Source organism: Cherax quadricarinatus, chromosome 47 (assembly GCF_038502225.1).
Source record: "Cherax quadricarinatus isolate ZL_2023a chromosome 47, ASM3850222v1, whole genome shotgun sequence".
Taxonomy (NCBI): Eukaryota; Metazoa; Arthropoda; class Malacostraca; order Decapoda; family Parastacidae; genus Cherax; species Cherax quadricarinatus.
The window spans coordinates 16,387,024-16,410,096 of NC_091338.1; the positions used below are offsets into that span (position 1 = coordinate 16,387,024).

Below are 23,073 nucleotides of genomic sequence, written 5' to 3' on the forward strand. Positions count from 1 at the left end.
TACTGGTTGTGATGGTGGTAGAAGGTGGTAGTGATGGTGGTAGAGGGTGGTACTGGTTGTGATGGTGGTAGAAGGTGGTAGTGATGGTGGTAGAGGGTGGTACTGGTTGTGATGGTGGTAGAAGGTGGTAGTGATGGTGGTAGAGGGTGGTAGTGGTTGTGATGGCAGTAGAGGGTGGTACTGGTTGTGATGGCAGTAGAGGGTGGTACTGGTTGTGATGGTGGTAGAGGGTGGTACTAGTTGTGATGGTGGTAGAGGGTGGTACTGGTTGTGATGGTGGTAGAAGGTGGTAGTGATGGTGGTAGAGGGTGGTACTGGTTGTGATGGTGGTAGAGGGTGGTAGTGATGGTGGTATAGGGTGGTACTGGTAGTGATGGTGGTATAGGGTGGTACTGGTTGTGATGGTGGTAGAGTGTGGTACTGGTTGTGATGGTGGTAGAGGGTGGCTGTGATGGTGGTAGAGGGTGGTAGTGATGGTGGTATAGGGTGGTACTGGTAGTGATGGTGGTATAGGGTGGTACTGGTTGTGATGGTGGTAGAGTGTGGTACTGGTTGTGATGGTGGTAGAGGGTGGCTGTGATGGTGGTAGAGGGTGGTAATGATGGTGGTAGAGGGTGGTACTGGTTGTGATGGTGGTAGAGGGTGGTACTGGTTGTGATGGTGGTAGAGGGTGGTACTGGTTGTGATGGTGGTAGAGGGTGGTACTGGTTGCGATGGTGGTAGAGGGTGGTAGTGATGGTGGTAGAGGGTGGTAGTGATGGTGGTAGAGGGTGGTAGTGATGGTGGTAGAGGGTGGTAGTGATGGTGGTAGAGGGTGGTACTGGTTGCGATGGTGGTAGAGGGTGGTAGTGATGGTGGTAGAGGGTGGTCCAGTGATTCTCAAGCTGGTTCTAGTGGCATTAAAAAACCAAGAAGGGAGGTAACCCCGCCAAAGGAGTCTTTATGGAAGGGGAGTCTCCTTCCAAGCAATAGATAATCCTGAATCTCCCCTGCTGCTGGCACATCACTCATTAACAACTCCACAATAAAGGTAAGTGGCATTTAATTATTGTTTATTTTGCATGTCCCATTCCTTTCCACATAAGGAAATGTATATTTCATGTAAAAAAAAAATTCAGACTTTGGGGTGTCAGGCACGGATTAATTCTATTTCTATTATTTCTTATGAGGAAAATTAACTCGACCAACGGCAATTTCGACCAACAGCAAGCCCTCTGGAACGGATTAATGCCATTGGTTGAGGGTCCACTGTACTTAACACTACTTTGAGCCCAATTTAAAGCTACTGCCAATCTTGAACCCAACTAAAATCATCTCCGTTTCAGTAGTATGCTTGCCATTCTATCAAATGATACCAAGAAACAGCCAATAAAACTATTAACCCTTTCAGTGTCTGTCCCACAGTACTATGGCTTGAGAGCCAGTGTCAGTCCCGTAATACTATGCCAAAATTCTAATGCCTTCAAATCTGGTGGAAGAAAGCTGGTAGGCCTACACATGAAAGAATGGGTCTGCATGGTCAGTGTGTGCAGTATAAAAAAAATCCTGCATTACACAGTGCATAATGAGAAAAATAACTCCAATTGTGTTTTTGGTTTAAAATGGTGACTTTGCGGTGTATTTCATGTGGTATTTACGGTTGTATTCTCGTTTTCTTGGTCTCATTTGATAGAATGGAAGATATATTACAGAAATGCAGATGATTTTGATTGGTTTCACGATGAAAAGCACCTTGAACTTGAGCTCAAAGTAGCAGAAATGTTCAATTTTTGGCGATGTTCAAGAGTAAACAAATGTCCAATATGTGTCCAACTGGCTAGCCTAATATGCAGTCACGAATGGTTTGACATTATTTATACAATTATTATAGTACTGCAGAAGTCTGCATAACAGTAAATCTTCTATTTTTTTGTGAGAATAAAAATTCAAAATGGAAAGCAAGAGTAATATAAGAGGGGCCTGGAGACGTGACTAATGAACAGAGAAAATGTTATTTTAGTGCCAGGAATGTCTGCCTTAGTTATTCTGGACCCTATTTTGAAACTGGCATCTTTTGAAATTTGTGTGAAACTGGCCAAATTGGAACAATGGAATTGGCCGAAAATAGAGCTCAAAGTGAGCAAAATCGTCAATGCGTAAATATCGCCGAGAGCTAATTTCGCAAGAGCATAATTTCGTAAGTTTTCCATCAAATTTTGTACTTTTGGTGTCATTACCATCAGGAAAAGATTCTCCATCATTTCATAAGAAAAAATTATGTCAGGGGTCTCGACACTGAAAAGGTTAAAAACCATCCTAGAAAACACTTCAAAGTCTCTAATTTAACCCTTTGAGGGTCCGTCCCATAGATCTACGGCTTTATGTTCAGGGTCCAAACAGTAGATCTACGTCATGAGCTCAGCTCACTCTGATAAACTGTGACTGGTACATTTGGACCTAGATATGAGAGAATACATCTATGTGGTATGTGTGCACCACATAAAACAGATCCTGCAGCACGCTGTGTATAATGAGAGAAAAAACTGAAATCATGATTTTTCGATTAAAACAGCGACTTTGCAGTGTTTTTTGTATATTTTTTATAGTTATATTTGCGATTTCTTGGTCTCATTTGATAGAATGGAAGACATATTACAGAAATAGAGATGATTTTGACTGGTTTTAGCACTGGAAATGGCTTGAAACTGAGCTCAAAGTAGCAGAAATGTTAAATTTTTGCCGATATTCAAGAGTAAACAAACGACCTCACACGTCTAATACACGCCAGCTGGTGGGTCTAATATACATTCACAAATATGGTGGTGATATTTATACAATTATTACAGTATTGCATAACAGTAAATCTTCTATTTTTTGGTGTGAATAAAAATTCATTATGTGAATAAAAAATAAAAATGGAATTTATTTGTAAAGCCTCAAAACGTAACTAATGAACAGAGGAAATGTTAGTTTAGTTCAAGGAATACCTACATTGTTTATTCTGGACCCTATTTTGAAATTGGAATATTTTGATCTTTGTGTTAAATTGGCCAAATTAACAATTTCCGATCACTTTAATTTGTAGTTGAAACAGTTGACTTGGCGATTTCTTGTGCTCAATCGATAGAATAGAAGTAATACTAGTGAAATAGCTAAGAATTTGGTTGACTGGAATAATGTAATTAGCCTAAAATGGGAGTCAAAGTCGGCAAAATCGCCAATTCGTAAATATCGCTGATGCATCAAAATTCGCGAGAGCATAATTTCGTCAATTTTCCATCAAATTTCATACTTTTTGTTTTATTACCTTCACAAAAAGATTCTCTACCATTTCATAAGAAAAAATAACAAATTTTTTTTTTTTAAATTCTTGGACACTGGGGCACCACTTCAGATTTGGACCTGGGACCCTGAAGGGGTTAAACCAAACACAAGGTCAGAGATTTGCTTTTCCCATCATGCACTACATTTGGCAGGATTCTTTTTATACTATACGCACTCACCACACAGACCCCTTCTTTCATATCTAGGCAAAAATTTACCACTCACAGACTGTCTGAAGGAGCTGTGCTCAAAACATAGATCTATGTGAAAGACCCCCGGCATGAGTAGATGTATTACAAGAAATTCGTACAAGGTGAAGGTGTGTTATGAGAGGAGTTTACTTTACTACCCCTGTCTTACAATAACATATTTCTACCCAGGACTCAGGTCATGGAGCCTTCTTATGTGCACATTTTAGTTTAATTAACCCTTTGACTGTTACGGTCGTATATATACGTCTTACAAGCCACCGTGTTTAAGGTACAGTGGACCCCCGCATAGCGACCTTAATCCGTGCAAGAGGGCTGGTTGTTATGCAAAATGTTCGGTATGCGAATGAATTTTCCCCATAAGAAATAATGGAAATCAAATTAATCCGTGCAAGACACCCAAAAGTATGAAAAAAAAATTTTTACCACATGAAATATACATTTTCCTACACACAAAGAGAAGGATACATGCACAATAGTAGAGTAGTACATGCACAATATATATTGTGCATGTACTACTCTACTAAATGAAGAATAAATGACACTTACCTTTATTGAAGATGCAGCAATGACTGATGAGACACTGTGTCCTGGGAGTGCCTTTTCCTCCTGAGTACTGTAGGTCCTGTTTGGCATTTTCTTCCAGAACAGGCCTTATCACACTGTGTATGCCACTACGATTCTTAAATCTCTCAAACCAACCTTTGCTGGCTTTAAATTCACCAATATGAGCACTAGTCCAGGCATTTTTCCCTGTTCACCTGGGTGTTAGTCGACTGGTGTGGGTTGCATCCTGGGAGACAAGATTAAGGACCCCAATGGAAATAAGTTAGACAGTCTTCGATGACACTGACTTTTTTGGGTTATCCTGGGTGGGAAATCCTCTGGGGTTAATTGTTTCTTGGTATTCTCAATAAGCCACACCAACAACGGTGCTACAGCAGCAGCAGCAGCTGACGGTGGTACAGCAGCAACAGACGATGCTACAGCAGCAACAGACGATGCTACAGCAGCAGCAGACGATGCTACAGCAGCAACAGACGATGCTACAGCAGCAGCAGACGATGCTACAGCAGCAGCAGACGATGCTACAGCAGCAGCAGACGATGCTACAGCAGCAGCAGACGATGCTACAGCAGCAGCAGACGATGCTACAGCAGCAGCAGCAGCTGACGGTGGTACAACAGCAGCAGCAGCTGACAGTGCAGCAGCAGCTGTACCACCAATAGTAGCGATGGTTGATTGGGGTTTATTATACAACCTGGCCAGCTCGGAGACACACACTCCACTTTCATACTTATCAATGATCTTTTTCTTCATCTCTATAGTAATTCTCACCCTTATTGCTGTAGGGTTGGCACTAGAAGCTTTCTTGGGGCCCATGGTCACTTATTTTCCAGAAAAAATCACCAAAAACACTGTAATAATACTAAATGTTCTGATTGTATGCTTGGATGTCACCGCGGAGGCTGGCTGGTAAACAATGCCACCGGCGGAACATGTGAGCGTGGCTCAGGCCGCACATTGGACGCGTCTCGGACGAAGGGCGGTGAGCGGGTTTTTGGGCGGTATGCGAGGCAAAATTTTTGCGAAAAAAGTGAGCAGTATGCGGATTGTACGGTATGCGATGCGTGCGGTGTGCGGGGTTCCACTGTATATATATGCTCATAAATTCTAGCAGCTTCAAATCAGGTAGGAGAAAGCTGGTAGGCCCAATGTGAGAGAATGGGTCTGTGTGATCAGTGTGCACCACATAAAAAAAATCCTGCAACACGCTGTGCATAATGAGAAAAAAAAACTGACCATTTTTTTGGATTAAAACGCTGACTTCGTGGTGTATTTTCGTATGGTATTTATGGTTGTATTCTCGTTTTCTTGGTCTCATTTGATAGAATGGAAAACATAGAAATAGATGTGACTTTGATTGGTTTTACTATGAAAAGAACCTTGAAATGGAGCTCAAAGTTGGGGAAATGTTTGATTTTTGCCAGTGTTCAAAAGTAAACAAATGATGTCATTGTCCAATAAATGTCCAACTAGCCATTCTAATATGCAGTCATGAATGGGGTGACATTATTTATACAATTATTACAATATTGCAGTAGTCTGCATAACAGTAAATCTTCTATTTTTTGTTTGAATAAAAATTCAAAATAGAAAGCAAGAGCAATATCAAAGGGGCCTGGAGTTGTGACTGATGAACAAAGATATTGTTATTTTAGAGCCAGGAATGTCCTATTGCTTTTACCCTCATCAGGTCCTATTGCTTTAACACTTTGACTGTCGTGACCCTGAATCCTAAGGTGTCTCTCTGTGTTGCAAAATTTAAAAAAAAAAAAAAAAAAAAAAAAATTTCTTATGAAATGACAGCGAATCTTTTCCCAATAGTAATGACACCAAAAGTACGAAATTTGATCGAAAACTTACGGAATTACACTCTCGCAAAGTTAGCGATCTCGGCGATGTTTACACATCGCGATTTTGCCCACTTTGAGCCCTATTTTCAGCCAATTCCACTCTTCCAGTCGACCAAACTCATAGCTATTTCTTTAGAACTCCATTTGTTCTATCGACTGAATACAAGAAACTGCTCATTTACCGATTTCAACTACCCAATAAAGTGGTCAGAAATTGGCAATTTGGCCAATTTCACGCAAATTAAAAAAGATGCCAATTTCAAAATAGGATTCAGAATGAACAATGCAGACATTCCAGGCATTAAAATAACATTTCCTCTCTGATATTACTTTTGCTTTCCATTTTGAATTTTTTTCACACACAAAAATAGAAGATTTACTGTTATGCAGACTACTGCATTATTGTAATAATTGTATAAATAATGTCAACTCATTCATGCCTGCATATTAGAATGGTTAGTTAGACACTTATTGGACAATGCCGTCATTTGTTTACTCTTCAACATTGGCAAAAATCGAACATTTCTACTACTTTGAGCTCAATTTCAAGGTCCTCTTCATTATGAAACCAATCAAAATCATCTCTATTTCTGTAATATGTCTTCCATTCTATCAAATGAGACCATAAATACTATACAAAAATATACCTCAAATTCGGCATTTTAATCCAAAAACACATTCGGAGGTTGTTTTCTCATTATGCACTGTGTGCTGCAAGATTTTTTAAATACTGCACACACTGACCACATAGACCCATTCTCTCACATGTGAGCCTACCAGCTTTCTCATGCTTGATTTGAAGCCGCTAGAATTTTAGAGTATAAATACGTCAAAAACACTGGCTCATAAGACATATACATGTATATACAACCAAAGCAGTCAAAGGGTTAATCTGTCAATATCAAATAGCTAATTTTAACCCTGTCAAGGTCAACAGGCCCTCTCCTAAACTTGTTCTCAGGGTCAGAAATTTTTCGAAAAAAAAAAAAAACTTATGAAATGACAGAGAATCTTTTCCTGGTCATAATGACATCAAAAGTATGAAATTTGATGGAAAACTTATGGAATTATGCTCTCGCAAAGTTAGCGGTCTCAACGATGTTTATGCATCGGCGATTTTGCCCACTTTGAGCCCTATTTTCGGCCAATTCCAATGTACCAGTAGACAAAAATCATAATTATTTCACTAGAACTCCATTTTTTCTATCGAATGAGTACAAGAGACCATTCATTTACTGATTTGAACTTTCCAATAAAGTGGTCAGAAATTGGCAATTTTGCCAATTTCACACAAATTTCAAAAGATGCCAGTTTCCAATTAGGGTCCAGAATAAACAAGACAGACATTCCTAGCACTAAAATAACATTTTCTCTGTTCATTAGTCACGTCGCCCCTCTTAACATTTCTTTTGCTTTCCACTTTGAATTTTTATTCTCACAAAAAAATAGAAGATTTACTATTATGCAAACTACTGCATTAGTGTAGAAATGGTATTAATAATATCAGCACACTTGTGAAAGAATATCAGACTCACCAGTTGATGTGTATTGGATGCGTGGCATGATTTGTTTACTTTTGAACTTTGGCAAAAATCGAACATTTCTGCTACTTTGAACTCAATTTCAAGATACTTTTCATTGTGAAACCAGTCAAAATCATCTCAATTTCTGTAATACGTCTTCCATTCTATAAAATGAGACCAGGAAAACTAGAATACAACCATAATAGCATACAAAAATACACTACAAGGTCGCTGCTTTAAACCAAAATCACGGTAGGAGTTTTTTTTTTCTCATTATGCACTGTGTGCTGCAGGATTTTTTTTATACTGTGTACACTGACCACATAGACCCATTCTTTCATATGTAGGCCTACCAGCTTTCTATTGCTAGATCTGAAGGCACTAGAATTTATGCGTACTAGTACGGCACCAACCTTGGCGTGCAAGCCATACTAGTACAGCACCAACCCTGAAAGGGTTCAAATTTACTGGGGTATATTTCAATTGGCTGCTGTGTGTTAGGTCCATTTCACCTAAAATCTCTTTTAGGTCCACTTCATCTATAGTCTCTAAGCTCCCTTTCATCTGAAGTCTCAAATTTTTGAGTCCATTTCATCTAAAGTGGCTTCTTCTTATAACAAAACTTTGCATTTAATATCTCACAAATATTTTGCTCCAATTAAGCAATTTTGCTGTTGTCCTTAATTCTCTATACAGTATTTTGTGTGTGCTTTCAAGACTACTTCAGTAGAAGCTAATAATGACTCATTTTTGAAAACAAGTGCAATGGTACTAGTACCAAAGTGTACTTACCAAACAGGAGCAGCAACAGCTATAGCCATGGAGCCCACAGACACCAGTAAACAAGTTAATGGAAACACAGTGGTGAGAAGTAATGTGCCAACAATGCCTTTCATGACATAGTTCCAAGCACGATTCATGTGTCGCGTCACTCCTTTACCAATGAAACCTAGAGAGAGAGAGGATAAGACGAAAAAGGGAATTATACCAAGCTATCAAATTCATTCACACATAAGTACTGTGAACACACAGGGGGCTGGAGCTGTGAATCAACCCCTGCAACCACATATAGGTAAGTACACAAGTACAGTGAAAGACCTTTTCTTGTGTCAAACCTGATTATTTCCTATTCCCCACATACTGTATAACTACTACATGTTTATCACTTTCCTATGAACGTAACTAGATGCATTTTGGTCACTGTGTGATCCAATAATATATCACTTACCCCATAAGCCCAGCCCCCTCAACCTCAATGCATGTGAAAGGAACAGTACAGAATGAGGTATAAATTTTTAATGCAGTACATCTCTACAAAAAAAAAAAAAGACATTCACAAGTTATTGCATGGAAACTAATACATATCCCAACTTCTTCAAATTGGTACCTACATACCCAAAACAAATTCAAAACACCAATGCTGAAATTTTAAGCCAATCAATCAAAGCTTCAATCATTTATAACTGGCACATCTTACATAATGAATGATTTTATAACTGGAATATCTGACGTAATGGATGATTATATGACTGGCACATCTTACATAATGGATGATTTTATGATGGCACATCTTACATAATGAATGATTTTATGACTGGAATATCTGACATAATGGATGATTATATGACTGGCACATCTTACATAATGGATGATTTTATGACTGGCACATCTTACATAATTGATGATTTTATGACTGGCACATCTTACATAATGAATGATATTATGACTGGAATATCTGACATAATGGATGATTATATGACTGGCACATCTTACATAATTGATGATTTTATGACTGGCACATCTTACATAATTGATGATTTTATGACTGGCACATCTTACATAATGAATCATTTTATGACTGGCACATCTTACATAATTGATGATTTTATGACTGGCACATCTTACATAACTGATGATTTTATGATGGCACATCTTACATAATGAATGATTTTATGACTGGAATATCTGACATAATGGATGATTATATGACTGGCACATCTTACATAATGGATGATTTTATGACTGGCACATCTTACATAATTGATGATTTTATGACTGGCACATCTTACATAATGAATGATTTTATGACTGGAATATCTGATATAATGGATGATTATATGACTGGCACATCTTACATAACTGATGATTTTATGACTGGCACATCTTACACAATGGATGATTTTATGACTGGCACATCTCACATAATGAATGACTGCTAAGTAGGATACACCAGTGCTGAATATTTGAATCTGATTTGAGGAGGCAATTATCACTTGGAAACCAAAATCAGGCATGGTTTACATAAACTTGTCCAGAGGGTACTTCCACATGCCATACAGATGTTCTCAGGTTATAAATGAAAACCTTTTAGGAAAAAAGAACACTGTACCTAAGTATGTGCTGGGGGATAAAACCATACAAAAATGTGAGTGAACATTATAGAGGGATTACCAGCAAACCCCTCAAATCAGTTCCTGATTAAGTGGGGTATCGTGTATACAATGAACTGAGGGTGGCCAGCACCAACAGTCTGGTTGATCAGGCTAGCACTGGAAAATCTCATCTGGGATCATGCCAAAAGGGCAACCTCCAGAATCACTGAGAGGTAATAGGGTTCCCTAAACTTATGAAACTTAAAAATAGCCATGAAAATGGAAGCTTTCAATATTTCTCATGCTTCTTTTCTCAGTTTTATTCTATTAAAATTCTAATGCTATAAAATAAAATATTAGATTTTCTTAAAGAAACTGGAATTTGTATATCTTCAATATTTTCTACAAGACAAGGACAGTTGAACGGCTGAAGTAACATTTGGCAGATTGGCAACTAAACAGTCCAACAATAATTCAAAGTTTTCTTTAACCCTTTCACTGTCAGGACCCCCAAAAGTAAAAGTGCTGAAAAAAAAAATTCTTTTGAAATGGTAGAAAATCTTTTTCTGAAGGTAATGATATCCAAAATATAAAATTTGGTGGAAAAAATGTGGAATTACACAGGCACATTGGCAATTTCTCCCAATTTGAGTCCTATTTAAAGCCAATTCCACTGCTCAATGTAACCAAATTTTTGGCTATTTCACTAGCATACCTTCTGTTCTAACAATGAACTGCCCCTTTAACTATCAGTACTACACTATAAAGTGCACGAAAGTCAGTAATGTGGCCAATTTTATGCAAAATTCAACAATTTCCAATTTAAAAACAGAATTCAAAATAAACACTGTATGAATTCTAGTAACTAAAGGAATCTATCCTATGTTTATATAGTATAAACCACATCCTCAGTCCTCTCCTATATTGCATTTGCTCTCCATTTCAAATCCATCATACAAAAGAATTGAAAGTTTTGTCATATTTGTCAGATAATAAAATATAACCAGGAATGACTGGTCATGGTTTAGGGCACCTCAACAATTGAAACAGACTTAGAGAAAATAAAAAACAGAGAAGAAAGGGGAGGATAAGGAGGGCCTTACCCTTCCACAGAAAAATAATCAAAAATAGAATATTTCTATTATTTTAAGTTCTATTTCAAGCTACTTTTGGTCCTCAAAACAACCAAAATCATTTCTATTTCAGTAGTTTGTTTATCAAGTGATACCAAGAAATGACCAATAAAACCATAAAAACCATCAAAAAAAAAAAAAAAAAAACTCAAAAGTCACTATTTGAAACCAAACACAAGGTCTGAGGTTTACTTTTCCCATTATGTACTGCATAAGGCATGATTTTTTTTTATACTGTGTACACTCACTGCACTGACCCATTCATTAGACCAAAATTCACCACTCACAGCATATATGAGGGCATTGTGCTGCAAACAGAGTTAAGTGAGAAACAGTGGTGTCAATAATGTACATCTACATAAGAGACAGTGAAAGAGCTTAGTAAGACAGATCAACATTGAAGGTTTGAAATGGATCAGATCAGGCGTTCACAAATTACTGCATGAAATAAAACCTTAACACAGGCGGGAATAGAACCCACAATCAGAGTCATAAAACTCCAGACCGACGCTTGAGTCATACTGCACGAAAATCGATATTTCAATTTTCACAAATAGCAAATTGGCATCTACACAGCCCAAAATCAACACAAAAAATATCTAAGATACACCGGTATTTAGGTTGGTAGACAGCAACCACCCAGGGAAGTACTACCATCCTGCCAGATGACTGTGAAACAGAAACCTGTAACTGTTTTGCATGATGGTAGGATTGCTGGTTTCTTTTTCTGTCTCATAAACACGCTAGATAACAGGGATATCTTGCTACTCCTACTTACACTTTGGTCACACTTCACAGACATGCACATGCATATATATATACATACATCTAGGTTTTTCTCCTTTTTCTAAATAGCTCTTGTTCTTCTTTATTTCTTCTATTGTCCAGGGGGAAGTGGAAAAGAATCTTTCCTCCGTAAGCCATGCGTGTCATATGAGGCGACTAAAATGCCGGGAGCAATGGGCTAGTAACCCCTTCTCCTGTAGACATTTACTAAAAAAGAGAAGAAGAAAAACTTTATAAAACTGGGATGCTTGAATGTGCGTGGATGTAGTGCGGATGACAAGAAACAGATGATTGCTGATGTTATGAATGAAAAGAAGTTGGATGTCCTGGCCCTAAGCGAAACAAAGCTGAAGGGGGTAGGGGAGTTTCGGTGGGGGGAAATAAATGGGATTAAATCTGGAGTATCTGAGAGAGTTAGAGCAAAGGAAGGGGTAGCAGTAATGTTGAAGGATCAGTTATGGAAGGAGAAAAGAGAATATGAATGTGTAAATTCAAGAATTATGTGGATTAAAGTAAAGGATGGATGCGAAAAGTGGGTCATAATAAGCGTGTATGCACCTGGAGAAGAGAGCAATGTAGAGGAGAGAGAGAGATTTTGGGAGATGTTAAGTGAATGTATAGGAGCCTTTGAACCAAGTGAGAGAGTAATTGTGGTGGGGGACCTGAATGCTAAAGTAGGAGAAACTTTTAGAGAGGGTGTGGTAGGTAAGTTTGGGGTGCCAGGTGTAAATGATAATGGGAGCCCTTTGACTGAACTTTGTAAAGAAAGGGGTTTAGTTATAGGTAATACATATTTTAAGAAAAAGAGGATAAATAAGTATACAAGATATGATGTAGGGCGAAATGACAGTAGTTTGTTGGATTATGTATTGGAAGATAAAAGACTGTTGAGTAGACTTCTGGATGTACATGTTTATAGAGGGGCCACAGATATATCAGATCACTTTCTAGTTGTAGCTACACTGAGAGTAAAAGGTAGATGGGATACAAGGAGAATAAAAGCATCAGGGAAGAGAGAGGTGAAGGTTTATAAACTAAAAGAGGAGGCAGTTAGGGTAAGATATAAACAGCTATTGGAGGATAGATGGGCTAATGAGAGCATAGGCAATGGGGTCGAAGAGGTATGGGGTAGGTTTAAAAATGTAATGTTAGTGTGTTCAGCAGAAGTTTGTGGTTACAGGAAAGTGGGTGCGGGAGGAAAGAGGAGCGATTGGTGGAATAATGATGTAAAGAGAGTAGTAAGGGAGAAAAGGTTAGCATATGAGAAGTTTTTACAAAGTAGAAGTGATGCAAGGAGGGAAGAGTATATGGAGAAAAAGAGAGAGGTTAAGAGAGTGGTGAAGTAATGTAAAAAGAGAGCAAATGAGAGAGTGGGTGAGATGTTATCAACAAATTTTGTTGAAAATAAGAAAAAGTTTTGGAGTGAGATTAACAAGTTAAGGAAGCCTAGAGAACAAATGGATTTGTCAGTTAAAAATAGGAGAGGAGAGTTATTAAATGGAGAATTAGAGGTATTGGGAAGATGGAGGGAATATTTTGAGGAATTGTTAAATGTTGATAAAGATAGGGAAGCTGTGATTTCGTGTATAGGGCAAGGAGGAATAACATCTTGTAGGAGTGAGGAAGAGCCAGTTGTGAGTGTGGGGGAAGTTCGTGAGGCAGTAGGTAAAATGAAAGGGGGTAAGGCAGCCGGGATTGATGGGATAAAGATAGAAATGTTAAAAGCAGTGGGGATATAATTTTGGAGTGGTTGGTGCAATTATTTAATAAATGTATAGATGAGGGTAAGGTACCTAGGGATTGGCAGAGAGCATGCATAGTTCCTTTGTATAAAGGCAAAGGGGACAAAAGAGAGTGCAAAAATTATAGGGGGATAAGTCTGTTGAGTATATCTGGTAAAGTGTATGGTAGAGTTATTATTGAAAGAATTAAGAGTAAGACGGAGAATAGGATAGCAGATGAACAAGGAGGCTTTAGGAAAGGTAGGGGGTGTGTGGACTAGGTGTTTACAGTGAAACATATAAGTGAACAGTATTTAGATAAGGCTAAAGAGGTCTTTGTGGCATTTATGGATTTGGAAAAGGCGTATGACAGGGTGGATAGGGGGGCAATGTGGCAGATGTTGCAGGTGTATGGTATAGGAGGTAGGTTACTGAAAGCAGTGAAGAGTTTTTACGAGGATAGTGAGGCTCAAGTTAGAGTATGTAGGAAAGAGGGAAATTATTTCCCAGTAAAAGTAGGCCTTAGACAAGGATGTGTGATGTCACTGTGGTTGTTTAATATATTTATAGATGGGGTTGTAAGAGAAGTAAATGCGAGGGTCTTGGCAAGAGGCATGGAGTTAAAAGATAAAGAATCACACATAAAGTGGGAGTTGTCACAGTTGCTCTTTGCTGATGACACTGTGCTCTTGGGAGATTCTGAAGAGAAGTTGCAGAGATTGGTGGATGAATTTGGTAGGGTATGCAAAAGAAGAAAATTAAAAGTGAATACAGGAAAGAGTAAGGTTATGAGGATAACAAAAAGATTAGGTGATGAAAGATTGGATATCAGATTGGAGGGAGAGAGTATGGAGGAGGTGAATGTATTCAGATATTTGGGAGTGGACGTGTCAGCGGATGGGTCTATGAAAGATGAGGTGAATCATAGAATTGATGAGGGGAAAAGGGTGAGTGGTGCACTTAGGAGTCTGTGGAGACAAAGAACTTTGTCCTTGGAGGCAAAGAGGGGAATGTATGAGAGTATAGTTTTACCAATGCTCTTATATGGGTGTGAAGCATGGGTGATGAATGTTGCAGCGAGGAGAAGGCTGGAGGCAGTGGAGATGTCATGTCTGAGGGCAATGTGTGGTGTGAATATAATGCAGAGAATTCGTAGTTTGGAAGTTAGGAGGAGGTGCGGGATTACCAAAACTGTTGTCCAGAGGGCTGAGGAAGGGTTGTTGAGGTGGTTCGGACATGTAGAGAGAATGGAGCGAAACAGAATGACTTCAAAAGTGTATCAGTCTGTAGTGGAAGGAAGGCGGGGTAGGGGTCGGCCTAGGAAAGGTTGGAGGGAGGGGGTAAAGGAGGTTTTGTGTGCGAGGGGCTTGGACTTCCAGCAGGCATGCGTGAGCGTGTTTGATAGGAGTGAATGGAGACAAATGGTTTTTAATACTTGACGTGCTGTTGGAGTGTGAGCAAAGTAACATTTATGAAGGGGTACAGGGAAACCGGCAGGCCGGACTCAAGTCCTGGAGATGGGAAGTACAGAGCCTGCACTCTGAAGGAGGGGTGTTAATGTTGCAGTTTAAAAACTGTAGTGTAAAGCACCCTTCTGGCAAGACAGTGATGGAGTGAATGATGGTGAAAGTTTTTCTTTTTCGGGCCACCCTGCCTTGGTGGGAATCGGCTAGTGTGATAATAAAAAAAAAAAAAAAAAGACATTCTTCAGTTATTGCATATAAACCAATTTATTTAATGACACTGGCAAATTAAAACTTCACAAGTCAAAGTCATTGTTAACCTTTCTTATAGTAAAGCCCACCATTAGTGACAGTCTGAAGATGGTCAGAGGAAACATTCTCAAGTTACTGCCCAAAAATCAATGATTTCAAGTTTATTAACAATATTAGGAAATTGCATTTAAAAAGCATGAATTTAAAAGGACCCATCCTATGTATATGATGAATCAGTCTTTAAAGAATGAAGCTGTTCAAAGGAAGCATACTCAATTTATTTAAAAAAACAAAAAGACCATTATAAAAATAATTTTTATGAATTGGCACCAACATACTTCCATAACAATTCAATCTTCTAAGTAGGATACAGCAGTGTTGAAAGTTTGAAGCCGATCAGTAGAGGCTTTCTCAAGTCTTTACATGGACATCAGAACATGAATATCTAAATATCACTGACCAGAGAGACCCTGCTACAATTTTTTCCTTGTTACAGTAAACCAGTATTAAATGTTTGAAGATGACTGGATGAGACATTCTCAAGTTATAAATGAAAACTATGGAGAAAGAAAATATTTAGGCAACCATTAAATGGCATTCCTCTTTGGGGATATCTATTAATAATCTTTACTAAGGTTCATATGAAATAAGTTAACCCTTAAACTGTCCAAACGTAGATCTATGTTTGTACCGCTAGTGCTCCAAACGTAGATCTACGTTTTATTTTTCCTGCCTTCAAATTTGGCACGATTGGCCTGAGATGCCTGGTCAATTTAGAATGGGTCTTAACACTCAGTGTGTGCAGTATTAAAAAAATCTGGGACCACTTAGTACCTTGTGGGAGCACCAGTTCAATTAAGCACCAGCTAGAGCAAATAGCATGGCAAACACCAGGGATTCACTGATGCCATGTTGCATTAACACTCCCCTTTTAAGAGGAAAGTGATGTTGACCCAGAGTATAGTGGCTTTGAGATGGATGTGGCCACACGTGGTCACGGAAATACCAAAAACCTCGATAATAACCTGTGTGCAACATCCTTTCATTTCTGATACCACTGGTAGTGTCATCCTGCCAGACTGTCCTATAAACCTATGCTCTAAGAAAAGAGAAACAATTCTGGAACATGTGTAATACGATATGCCAGGCCTAGTGGCTGGTTGGCCGAGTCGCTGGCTGGCCAAGTGGTTGGCTGGCCGGGTGGCTGACTGACTTTGGCCATCTCTATCTCCATCTGTCTGTCTGTATCTATCTCTGCCTGTCTCTGTAACTCTGTCTCTACCTGTCTATTTTTGTCTACCTCACAGATATACATTCTTCTTCTTTCAACGTACCAGCCGTATCCCACCAAGGTGGGGTGGCCCAAAAGAAAAAAACAAGTTTCTCCTTTCAAATTTAGTAATATATACAGAAGGGGTTACTAGCCCCTTGCTCCCGGCATTTTAGTTGCCTCTTACAACATGCATGGCTTACGGAGGAAGAATTCTGTTCCATTTCCCATGGAGAACAGGTATACATAAATAGTTATTATACATAGTTTAAATTACTTAGGATAAACCAAAAATCCAGACAAAGTGCTATACTGTGTTTGTAGATATAAGACATAATATGCATGACTGGCAAGTACGTAATACACATTTCACTTGTTCAGGAATCAGATGTGACTCTGCATCATGTGTAATACCTGTTAGTTCATGGCTCTCTCAGACAGAAAGAGAGACAAGCAGACAGAGACAGGAAGACAGAAACAGGCAGAGAGATAGACTAATAAGCAGAGACTGAGATAAGGAGACAGAACTAGAAAGACAGACAAATAGACAGACAAACAGATAGACATGTTTATATGTAACAGTGAAAACAAACAAAGCTAAGGCAGTGCACTATCATCAAGTGTCACTCACTGCTGCACTGTCAGCAATAGTGTGACACTTGTCTTACACAGTGCTGCTTCAAAGAGTTTCATATATACTCCAGCATGTCTAAAACATTGCAGGGACCTATATATACTATGTATATATTTCTAGACAATAGTAGGTGACCAAGGCAAGTGAAAATGTTCACCTGTCAGTGTGTTTATAACTATTTGAGTAACTAATATTAGTGTCGGAACAAACACTGGCTATGAAATTACAATAATTACTACAATTTTTAATTATTTTTTTTTTCAACAAGTCGGCCGTCTCCCACCGAGGCAGGGTGACCCAAAAAAGAAAGAAAATCCCCAAAAAGAAAATGCTTTCATCATCATTCAACACTTTCACCACACTCACACATAATCACTGTTTTTGCAGAGGTGCTCAGAATACAACAGTTTAGAAGCATATACATGTACATATAAAGATACACAACATATCCCTCCAAACTGCCAATATCTCAAACCCCTCCTTTAAAGTGCAGGCATTGTACTTCCCATTTCCAGGACTCAAGTCCGACTATATGAAAATAACCGGTTTCCCTGAATCCCTTCACTAAATATTACCCTGCTCACACTCCAACAGATCGTCAGGTCCCAAGTACCATTCGTCTCCATTCACTCCTATCTAACACGCTCACGCACGCTTGCTGGAAGTCCAAGCCCCTTGCCCACAAAACCTCCTTTACCCCCTCTCTCCAACCCTTTCGAGGACGACCCCTACCTCGCCTTCCTTCCCCTATAGATTTATATGCTTTCCATGTCATTCTACTTTGATCCATTCTCTCTAAATGACCAAACCACCTCAACAACCCCTCTTCTGCCCTCTGACTAATACTTTTATTAACTCCACACCTTTTCCTAATTTCCACACTCCGAATTTTCTGCATAATATTTACACCACACATTGCCCTTAGACAGGACATCTCCACTGCCTCCAACCGTCTCCTCGCTGCTGCATTTACCACCCAAGCTTCACACCCATATAAGAGTGTTGGTACTACTATACTTTCGTACATTCCCTTCTTTGCCTCCATAGATAACGTTTTTTGACTCCACATATACCTCAATGCACCACTCACCTTTTTTCCCTCATCAATTCTATGATTAACCTCAACCTTCATAAATCCATCCGCCGACACGTCAACTCCCAAGTATCTGAAAACATTCACTTCTTCCATACTCCTCCTCCCCAATTTGATATCCAATTTTTCTTTACCTAAATCATTTGATACCCTCATCACCTTACTCTTTTCTATGTTCACTTTCAACTTTCTACCTTTACACACATTCCCAAACTCATCCACTAACCTTTGCAATTTTTCTTTAGAATCTCCCATAAGCACAGTATCATCAGCAAAAAGTAACTGTGTTAATTCCCATTTTGAATTTGATTCCCCATAATTTAATCCCACCCCTCTCCCGAACACCCTAGCATTTACTTCTTTTACAACCCCATCTATAAATATATTAACCCCTTCAGGGTCCAAGGCCCAAATCTGAAGTGGTGCCCCAGTGTCCAAGAATTTAAAAAAAAAAATTTTGTTATTTTTTCTTATGAAATGGTAGAGAATCTTTATGTGAAGGTAATAAAACAAAAAGTATGAAATTTGATGGAAAATTGACGAAATTATGCTCTCGCGAATTTTGATGTGTCAGCAATATTTACGAATCGGCGATTTTGCCGACTTTGACTCCCATTTTAGGCCAATTACATTATTCCAGTCAACTAAATTCTTAGCTATTTCACTAGTATTACTTCTATTCTATCGATTGAGCACAAGAAATCGCCAAGTCAACTGTTTCAACTACAAATTCAAGTGATCGGAAATTGTTAATTTGGCCAATTTAACACAAAGTTCAAAATATTCCAATTTCAAAATAGGGTCCAGAATAAACAATGTAGGTATTCCTGGAACTAAACTAACATTTCCTCTGTTCATTAGTTACGTTTTGAGGCTTACAAATAAATTCCATTTTTATTTTTTATTTACATAATGAATTTTTATTCACACCAAAAAATAGAAGATTTACTGTTATGCAATACTGTAATAATTGTATAAATATCATCACCATATTTGTGAATGCATATTAGACCCACCAGCTGGCGTGTATTAGACGTGTGAGGTCGTTTGTTTACTCTTGAATATCGGCAAAAATTTAACATTTGTGCTACTTTGAGCTCAGTTTCAAGCCATTTCCAGTGCTAAAACCAATCAAAGTTATCTCTATTTCTGTAATATGTCTTCCATTCTATCAAATGAGACCAAGAAATCGCAAATAGAACTATAAAAAACATACGAAAAAACACTGCAAAATCGGTTTTAATCGAAAAATCATGATTTCAGTTTTTTTCTCTCATTATACACAGCGTGCTGCAGGATTTGTTTTACGTGGTGCACACATACCATATAGATGTATTCTCTCATATCTAGGCCCAAATGTACCACTCACAGTTTATCAGAGTGAGCTGAGCTCATGACGTAGATCTACGGTTTGGACCCTGAACGTAAAGCCGTAGATCTACTGGACGGACCCTAAAAGGGTTAAACAACCATGGTGACATTACACATCCCTGTCTAAGACCTACTTTTACCGGGAAGTAGTCTCCCTCACTTCTACACACCCTAACCTGAGCTTCACTATCCTCATAAAAACTCTTTACAGCATTTAGTAACTTACCACCTATTAAATATACTTCCAACATCTGCCACATTGCTCCCCTATCCCTATGCCTTTTCTAAATCCATAAATGCAATATAAACTTCCCTACCTTTATCTAAATACTGTTCACATATATGCTTCAATGTAAACACTTGATCTACACATCCCCTACCCACTCTGAAACCTCCTTGCTCATCCGCAATCCTACATTCTGTCTTACCTCTAATTCTTTCAATTATAACCCTACCGTACACTTTTCCTGGTATACCCAATAAAATTATTCCTCTATAATTTTTACAATCTCTTTTGTCCCCTTTCCCTTTATATAAAGGGACTATACATGCTCTCCGCCAATCCCTAGGTACCTTCCCCTCTTTCATACATTTATTAAACAAAAGTACCAACCACTCCAACACTATATCCCCCCCTGCTTTTAACATTTCTGTCATGATCCCATCAGTTCCAGCTGCTTTACCCCCTTTCATTCTCCGTAATGCCTCGCGTACCTCCCCCACACTTACATTCTGCTCTTCTTCACTCCTAAAAGATGGTATACCTCCCTGACCAGTGCATGAAATTACCGCCTCCCTTTCTTCCTCAACATTTAAAAGTTCCTCAAAATATTCTCGCCATCTACCTAATACCTCCCTCTCCCCATCTACTAACTCCCCTACTCTGTTTTTAACTGACAAATCCATACTTTCCCTAGGCTTTCTTAACTTGTTTAACTCACTCCAAATTTTTTTCTTATTTTCATTAAAATTTCTTGACAGTGCCTCTCCCACTCTATCATCTGCTCTCCTTTTGCACTCTCTCACCACTCTCTTCACCTTTCTTTTACTCTCCATATAATCTGCTCTTCTTATATCACTTCTGCTTTGTAAAAACCTCTCATAAGCTAACTTTTTCTCTTTTATCACACCCTTTACTTCATCATTCCACCAATCTCTCCTCTTTCCACCTGCCCCCACCCTCCTATAACCACAAACTTCTGCCCCACATTCTAATACTGCATTTTTAAAACTATTCCAACCCTCTTCAACCCCCCCCCCACTACTCATCTTTGCACTAGCCCACCTTTCTGCCAACAGTCGCTTATATCTCCCCCGAACTTCCTCCTCCCTTAGTTTATACACTTTCACCTCCCTCTTACTTGTTGTTGCCACCTTCCTCTTTTCCCATCTACCTCTTACTCTAACTGAAGCTACAACTAAATAATGATCCGATATATCAGTTGCCCCTCTATAAACATGTACATCCTGGAGCCTACCCATCAACCTTTTATCCACCAATACATAATCTAACAAACTACTTTCATTACGTGCTTCATCATACCTTGTATATTTATTTATCCACTTTTTCATAAAATATGTATTACTTATTACCAAATCTCTTTCTACACATAGCTCAATTAAAGGCTCCCCATTTACATTTACCCCTGGCACCCCAAATTTACCTACTACTCCCTCCATAACATTTTTACCCACTTTAGCATTGAAATCCCCAACCACCATTACTCTCACACTTGATTCAAAACTCCCCACGCATTCACTCAACATTTCCCAAAATCTCTCTCTCTCCTCTACACTTCTTTCTTCTCCAGGTGCATACACGCTTACTATAACTCACTTTTCACATCCAATCTTTATTTTACTCTACATAATCCTTGATTTAATACATTTATAGTCCCTCTTTTCCTGCCATAGCTTATCCTTCAATATTATTGCTACTCCTTCTTTAGCTCTAACTCTATTTGAAACCCCTGACCTAATCCCATTTATTCCTCTCCATTGAAACTCTCCCACCCCCTTCAGCTTTGTAATTATCAGAACAAAAAAATTATATAAATTAAAAAAAAAAGAGAGAAAAAAAGGTATATTGGCAACACTTCTGCAAGTGGCAGAACTCCATGCTGCCGTCAGGTGAGGATCCAGCGCCAACTTCATGGTCTTATATCTTGGTATGTACTGATCCTAAAATTTTTTTGTTGTTGGTCTTATTACACACAGAAAATTGCCATCTTTAATTTAAAAAAAAAAAAAATATTCGGAGTGCTGGCAGTGAAAACATAGATCTAAATTTGGACAGTTGAAGGATTAATGGGCCAAGTCAGACCAAAACATCATCATAGGTTTCTTTCTCCTATATTCAGGTTATTTGTGTAATGTTATGCTGTTTTGTGAAAGATTTGCAAAGTATGCCAATTTTTCAAGAGTACTAAGAATTCTCACTGGACAATATCTTATACAATATGTCTTTGTATAAGGAGAAAATTATTTAGACAAACTTCACTTAACAGCCACTTACCTTGGTTGACAGGGGGTTTACACTACATCTCAGCATTAAACAGGGTAGCTCAGTGACACACAGAGCATAGCAATTGTTAGACTCAAATCCCTGGATTTAGTGGATAACTAAATTTACATTGTTTACATGCCACATATTTTGTTTAGTTAACAAGTGTAGAAGGTTGCTGAATACCACTGGTGTTCAGTGTTGGGCAGGAGAAAGTGGTAGTCACTGTTATCAAAAGGTGAGCATCCCATCTTATACTATCAGCAAAATTATCCAAAATTTGAGAGAGCTCTAATAGCCCCTTTAAAGACAAAAATTTACTTTATTTAACCCGCTCACAGAGCTAAGATAAGTAGGCAAGAACATACGTAATTTCCAAACAACTCATCCCTTTCTCAATTCCATTTTCTTAATGCCACCTAAGAAATGCTCAAACCAAAATGATATCTTTTCTTTTCTTTCAACACACTGGCCGTATCCCACCGAGGCGGGGTGGCCCGAAAGGAAAAACGGAAGTTTCTCCTTTTGCATTTAGTAATACAGTGGACCCCCGGTATACGATATTAATCTGTTCCTGAGAGCTCGTCGTATGCCAAAATTATCGGAAGGCGAATTAATTTTCCCCATAAGAAATAATGGAAATCAAATTAATCCGTGCAATCACCCAAAAGTATGAAAAAAAATTTTACCATATGAAATATTAAGTTTAATGCACACAAACTGAAGAAAACATGACAAGTTTGTAGTACTCTACTAACAATAGAATACATGACACTTACCTTTAATGAAGAGCTAGTGATGATTGATGAGATGGGAGGAGGGGAGAGTGTGGAAGTTGTTAATGTTTAGAAGGGGAATCCCCTTCCATTAGGACTTGAGATAGCAAGTCCTTTTCCGGGGTTACTTCCCTTCTTCTTTTAATGCCACTAGGACCAGCTTTAGAGTCACTGGACCTCTGTTGCACAACAAATCTGTCCATAGAGGTCTGTACCTCCCGTTCATTTAAGATTTGTCTAAAATGGG

General features: G+C 38.6%; 1 protein-coding gene across 7 annotated transcripts in view; it reads right to left on the reverse strand.

The window, feature by feature from the left end:
• LOC128696472 (uncharacterized) overlaps positions 1 to 23,073 on the reverse strand; it is a 765,910-nt gene that overhangs the window by 91,807 nt on the left and 651,030 nt on the right. For all 7 annotated transcript variants that reach the window (XR_011393241.1, XM_070094722.1, XM_070094721.1 and 4 more), the window contains one exon: positions 8,245 to 8,401. Coding sequence is in view for 6 of the 7 variants with exons in the window: in XM_070094722.1 (XP_069950823.1) it covers positions 8,245 to 8,401 (157 nt within the window). In the remaining variant the exon portion in view is untranslated. The remainder of the gene's footprint in view (positions 1 to 8,244; positions 8,402 to 23,073) is intronic.